Source organism: Heloderma suspectum, chromosome 3, assembly GCF_057233095.1.
Source record: "Heloderma suspectum isolate Gila_16-S chromosome 3, 16-S_ref, whole genome shotgun sequence".
Lineage (NCBI taxonomy): Eukaryota > Metazoa > Chordata > Lepidosauria > Squamata > Helodermatidae > Heloderma > Heloderma suspectum.
Window position 1 is genome coordinate 176,705,434 of NC_139460.1, and position 6,771 is coordinate 176,712,204.

The 6,771-nt window shown below is 48.7% G+C and overlaps 1 protein-coding gene across 1 annotated transcript; it reads right to left on the minus strand.

Moving 5' to 3' along the window:
- Positions 1–625: 625 nt before the first annotated feature.
- On the minus strand, positions 626–5,315 carry LOC146350450 (uncharacterized). Its single transcript, XM_084845549.1, has 2 exons — positions 4,568–5,315; positions 626–779 (listed from the first exon to the last, which is right to left on the minus strand). Exons 1-2 carry the CDS (start codon positions 5,313–5,315, stop codon positions 775–777), a joined length of 753 nt encoding a protein of 250 aa, XP_084701675.1. The 3' UTR covers positions 626–774.
- Between the last annotated feature and the right edge of the window lie 1,456 nt (positions 5,316–6,771).

Sequence of the window (6,771 nt, forward strand, 5' to 3'; positions counted from 1 at the left end):
CGAAAAAGGAGCTGTGCCTTGCCAATGGTGAGCCCTACCTGGGAGGAATTGTTGGAGAATGTCTCCTCCCCCTGGAGAAATTCAGTGAAATTGTCCAGTGCAATTTCTCAGCCCACAGGGTGGAGAATTTCAAGAGGCCATTTCTGCACAGTTCTAATTCTTCGCTGCATTAGGGCTTTTATTTGCTGAAATCTATTTGTAAGATTTGTTGCTCAAATTTTAATCAGGCCACAGCTGGCGATGTCAGTGCAGGGTGAAGAGGGAGCATGGAGTTAAGGACTTTGGTGAGTGTCTGAAGGCATCAACTGTTCGTTGAAGGGGCTTTGGCCAGACTGGCCTCTTACAGCCATTCAAGTTGGGTTGGGGTTAGAGCTTTGATGGACCCCCTTGGGGCTTATCTGCCTTTCCCATTTAGAGCCCATTAGTTTTGGTGGCAGGTGATGCTGGCAGGCCCTCTTCAGCACATCTTTGACATGTGAGCTGTGCTAGAGTGGCTCCCTGGCTCTGAGCAAGGGTGGTTTTACCCATTTTGAGATGAAGACATCTACCCAATCCCTCATCCCCTTAGAACTTGGTACCCACGCGGTTGGGTTGGCTGCTTAAATAGGAGTTATTCAAAGTCAATGTGCTGCAGAACCTTTTATCTATATTCAGTCAATAAAGTTGCTGCATTTTCAGATATCTGAGTCTCGTTTCTTTGTTCATGTAGTGACAAATACTGGCCCCAGAAGTCTTTGAATCTTGCAGTACTCCTGCACCAACTTGCATAATAGGCTACCCTGCAAATATTTAACCAAAATACAGTTTATTGGTCTTCACATTTTTCTCATAAGCAGTAATACTCCTAAACTACGATTTTCATAAAGAAGCAAATGGAATATTAAGACATATTCTTGTATTAAGTTTGAATCAAAGGGCTGGATGCACCTGATCTCAGAAGCTAAGCAGGGTCAGCCCTGGTTAGTACTTGGATGGGAGACCGCCTGGGAATCAGGCTTTCCTGCTGTGAGCAGGGGGTTGGACTTGATGGTCTTGTAGGCCCCTTCCAACCCTATGATTCTATGAATCAGTTTGGTTCTAACTAGGCATTCTGATAGAAGCATTTGTGCTGACATGCTGTGACTTTTCACTGACTTAGGAGGCTGGTATAGGAAAAATGAATCTTTCCCAGCCAAACTCAGGAAAAGCTAGCAACTGTTTCAGATAAGAAAGTTGGGGAAAAGATAACTGCTTACTGGATAATTGTTCCTATGTGTTCAACTTATGACGCAAATAAGTGAACATAAAATATTGTGGGAAGTAAATAGAACTGAAAGACACTTCAAATTTAAAATAGTCTAACACAATAAATCGACAAAAGAGAAGCAGATGTTATTCTGTTTAGAAATTTAAGGAAAGTGCATCTCAGCATTGCTGACAAAGGTATACAGTATATTACTCCAAATCACAGTATTTGGAAAAATAGTATCACATTGTTAAGGAGTCCTGCTCTGTAGTTCCGTTTGGATAAGTTGTTAATCAGAAATCATATAATATGAGAGCCAGAGCACAAAGTCTCCAGAATGAAATGTTGGTTCTTACAGGACACAACAGCTGTCCTCAGGAGGACAAGGGCACCAATCCTCACTGATTTCTCTACACTCATGTTTGCTCCCAGCTCAGAAATATTATTGGGTGAGAAACTTCAATCTTTAAAGAGGCATGCTCTTAGAACTAAACTTAGAATGTTTTTTTAAATGTTTTTTTATTTGCAACCACTTTGTATTTTGTATGTTCAGTGCTCTTATATCAAATGTGAATAAAGCAGAAACTGCTTAAGATTTTGAAGTAAAAAAAGAAAAAGACACACCTGATCTCAGAGTCCTCTATTCAAAAACTCTGTGTGTTAATACTAGGAAGTTTGTAAACATACATTTTCCATAGAGACACTTTGTTCTGGAATATGGCATGGAATACATTACCTGCTGATCCATGGTGAGCAAGCTAAATACAGAAATTCCGTATCATACAATCCCTAGAAAAGGACAAACCTGTCCCAAAGTGCAAATGCTACTGTCCTCACCCTCAAGGTGGTGGATCTCTCCACTTCAAATTGCAGACACTGCAGGAAGAAGTCTAATATCTTATGTCTATGTTGGAGATATATTATACTCTTTTTAGGAAGGCACTTTCTAAAGATCTTCCTTTTAGAAAGCTCTGTTTCAAAATGGACACTTGGTTAGGTAGCATTAAGAACATAGAATCATAGAATCATAGAATAGTAGGGTTGGAAGGGGCCTACAAGGCCATCGAGTCCAACCCCCTGCTCAAGGCAGGAATCCAAGTCAGAGCATCCCTGACAAATGGCTGTCCAGCCTCGTCTTGAAGGCCTCCAGTGTGGGAGAGCCCACCACCTCCCCAGGTAATTGGTTCCATTGCCGTATTGCTCTGACACTCAGGAAGTTTTTCCTGATGTTCAGTCGGAATGTGGCTTCCTGTAACTTGAGCCCATTATTCCGTGTCCTGCACTCTGGGATGATCAAGAAGAGATCCTGGCCTTCTTCTCTGTGACAACCTTTCAAGTACTTGAAGAGTGCTATCATATCTCCCCTCAGTCTTCTCTTCTCAAGGCTAAACATGCCCAGTTCTTTCAGTCTCTCTTCATAGGGCTTTGTTTCCAGTCCCCTGATCATCTTTGTTGCCCTCCTTTGAACCCTCTCCAGCTTGTCTGCATCCTTCTTAAAGTGTGGTGCCCAGAACTGGACACAGTACTCCAGATGAGGCCTAACCAGTGCTGAGTAGAGGGGAACTAGTACTTCCCGGGATTTGGAAGCGATGCTTCTATGAATGCAGCCCAAAATAGCATTTGCCTTTTTTGCAGCCACATCACATTGTTGGCTCATATTCAGCTTGTGATCGACGACAATTCCAAGAACATCCTCCTGCCTATCATACCTGAGGAGAATAATTGACTCAATGCATTAGGAAAATGTTTCTATGGTTCTTTCACAGCACTGGGCACAGTACAGCTGTTCTTGATTAGACTATTGGGTTCAGATTCTCCCAAAGAGAAAATGCCTTCTTAATACCTTTCCTGAGAGAGAGGTTGCTACGAAATGCCATGCCTAATGGTAACTAATAACTTTATCTTCTAGGGCACATTCCAAGAAAACCATTCCAAATTACAATATCTATGATACTTCAGGCTGAGACAGTTGTTATGATGCAATCCTGTTTAAAAAGATATTAGAGGTTTTAATTCTGAGTACAATCAACATGGGAAGGATTGATATAGGGCCTTCCCCCCGCCATCTCCCTCTTCCAGGGGCAAGTCTTAACTTGGATGTCGGTCCCTGGGAAGGAGGGGGATGCTTGATGTGTGTGTTGTACATGCATAGCCTCCAATTAAAGATAATCGCTGGCATGCTGTGGTGAGCAGCACATCTCTCCCTGAGGGGCAGCATCTTTGTGCCCTAGGCAGAAACCCCCTCCCACAGGCAGGGTTGCACTGGCAGGGGTATCAATCATCCACTAAGCAAGTAAATAAATAGCACACAACCTCTCTCTCTCTCTCTCTCTCTGCGTGCTTTGTGACTGCGTGTGCCACATTTAGGGTGTAATCCTATGTGTGTTTAGACAGAATAAAAAGTCCTACAATTCCCAGCACTTCCATCCCAGCTATGCTGACTGGGGAGTGCTCGGAACTGTAGGACTTTTTTTCTGTCTAAACTCGCATAGGATTGTACAATTAGTCATTGAAGTTGTCTGTGCTTATGGCATCATTCTTGGATTGTAGAGCTCTGAACTAAGCACACTTCCAAGTGAGGTTTAATCACAGCCACAATACCGCCCAGTCACTCATACTCAATGTAACGTTATCATGTTAGTTTACTTTAACTTGATGACATTATATAATCCTTCTCTGACGTATTGTTTGCTGTTCCCCCTCCCCAATCATTCTGTTTGTATAAAGAGGTTTCATGTGCATAATATTTTACATGTGTCCTTACTGAATTTTAGTTCTGTTCTTCATTGCACAGCTTTCCATTTCATTATGATCATTTTGAATTATTGGTCTGTCCTCTGAAGTGTTAACAATTCCTCCTCGTTTTGAACTATTTTGCCTAACTGAGGCTTTTTTGAAACATTGTAAGATAACTGTGGTTTTAATAAACTGCAAGTTTTTAGTAATATGCAAATTCATTTACATTGTAGTGATTCATTAGGCAGCTAAAAGGGGGTGGGGCCATAGCTCAGTGGTAGAGCACCAGTTTTTTATGCAGAAGGTTCCAGGTTCAATCCCCAGCATCTACACGTAGGGCAGGAAACCCTGCAGAACCTCTGCCAGTCACTGTCAACAATACTGGTTACGTGGACTAAAGGCCAATTGTCTGACTAAGGTCATACTACAGCTTCCTATGTACCTATGTAAAAGGAAGGTATTTTATCAACTAGAAACTGGCACACAGACCCGCTTGCTTGCCCTTAATTAAAAAAAAAAAAAAAAGGAACTTAGCCACCTGGCAATGGCTACGGCCTGGTTCTTTAGAAGACAAGGAGAGGCGAGAGCCTTAGCGGCAGAGCTGACCTGAACCTTGGCAGCAGAGCAGCCCCTGCAGTTCTGGGAGAAGCAATGGTGGCTTGCCGGTGGAGGCTCCCGGTGGCCTCCTTTCCCCTGGCCTACGTCTTCCGACGTTACCGGCGTCGTGCTGGAGGAGTCGATGTTGCAGGGACTCCCTCCGCGCCGCTACGGTAACGTCAGAACGGCCCCTTTGATCGCCGATAGGGTGTCGCCCTTCGCGCTCCTCACAAACGGAAAACGGGGGAAAATACGGAACAAGTGAAAAGCTAGAAGTCCAAGGCGAAGGTACGACTCCAACGTTCCTTCCCTCTGTGGGGCTCGGTGGGCTGCTGCTGCTGCTCTTGCCGGTGACCGAAGAGCAGTTCTCGGCCTCTGTTCTCGGTCCGGGCTCGCAGCGGCGTACAAGAGCTCCGGAGGGCCGCGTGTCTGTGCCGGAGAGCGCGCGAGCGCGGCGGGGGAGAGAGAAGGGCCACGCGGGGCGGGCCCGGGCCCCCTTCCCGCCCCCGACCTCAGGGGCCTCCTCGGCAGACATGCGCAGGGCGGCGCTCCGAGCGCCGCTATCTGAACTCGCTGGCAGGGGCCTCAGGGCCGAAAGGCCGCACGCGCCTCCGCGCGGAGCCCAGCCAGCCTCGCCTGCGCCGCTGGGCGGGCGCGCTCTGCTCCGCCTCGGGCTCCGCCTGGCGGCCGAGCGGGCCCGTCGCGCCCGCCCCAGCCCGCCCGGCTGCTGCTGCTCCTCCTCCGCGCCCCTTTGCATTTCCAGCCCGGCGACGTCGGCAGGAAGATGTAATTTCTCTGTCAGAAATGATAACTTCCTCGCTCTTCAAGCGTCAGCGGCGGCAGTCAGGGGGTTGCCAGAAATGCTCGGCGGAGGAAGCAAGCCGGGGGACGGCGCTGATGGCGTTAGAACGACGCCATTTAAGTCGGTCCCCCGGGCGGAGCGCCGGCTCGTCTCCCCCGCCCCGCCCCGCCCCGCCCCGTGCGGATGGGGCGCGGTCCGGGCCCGCGCCCCGGTCGCCCGCACGCTCCATTGCTGACGGAGTCCTCCCGTGCGTGTCTGCGCAGAAGGAAGCCCGCTGAATTCACTGGGCCTTCGGGGCGAGCGTGGATCCCTTGCCCCGACCCAGCCAGGGCCCAATCCGGTGCTGGCAGTAAGTTAACGCCGCACTCTCCGCCGACCGCTCCCGTTGGAACAGGTGCCTGGCGGGGACGGGCGCGGGGCTGGAGGAGCGGATCCACGCCCCGAGTGCGACTCGCGCCCTCGGCGCCCCGGCCTGGCGAACGACGCGCACTCCGTCTTTCTGCCCCCGTTGCGCGCTGGGCTGCGCTGCCACGGGGCCACACGGACCCCCGGAGGCTCCGGCGCGCGCGCGGGGGGTGTCTCCTCCCGTGCCGTCTCGGTGCGCAGGAGCTCCTGTCAGCAGGGCGTGTGCAGGAGAACGTCCCGCCGGCCAGACGGGCCTCCTGTCGAGCAGCGACCTGCTGCGACCGCGAGTCCTGCGTCCGCCTCTGGGAACCACGCTGAGTCCCGCTGGGACGGAAAGGCGGCCGTCAGGTCTGCGAAAGGAACCCTATTTTGTGACACTCGGGGTCAGGAAAAAGCGGGGAAATAGTTCAGGGCTTTAGTAACTAACGTCAATAACAAATCACAATGGTTAACAATATTCATCTCCTCCTTTGCTTTTAACTAGCAAGGACTGCTGAGAAGAACGCGGAGTGGGGAATAAAAGGCTCATGAAATGCAGGTTATGTTTTTAAGAAGGGAACACGACAGGTTTATAATTTGATTACATATTTTACGTACAGATATAATGGCAATCTTGATCCTTTAAAAACAGCGGCCACCACATTAATAACCCTCGATCGGTTTTTTTATACTCATGTAAGCCTACACATCAGATTCGCTTTCTTTGGAAACCACCGATACACCAAAAGAAAGAAAAAATCGGGAACGGTCGGTTAATAGACAGCTTCACCTGCGGAATATGCATCGCTTCGAACCAGCAATACGGACGGTTTTCTAGAAAATGCTGCACTTATGTGGGCTTTGGATTTATTAGAAAACACCAGGGACAATTAGAAACATTAAAGGCAGGATCCATCTACAGTGAAGCACGTTCAATGCCCCTTCACTTCAGTGGAAAGGTTGAGCACGTGCTTAACTCTCTCCACCTGAAATCAGTAGGACTTAGAAGTGCTCAACTTGAGCTGGA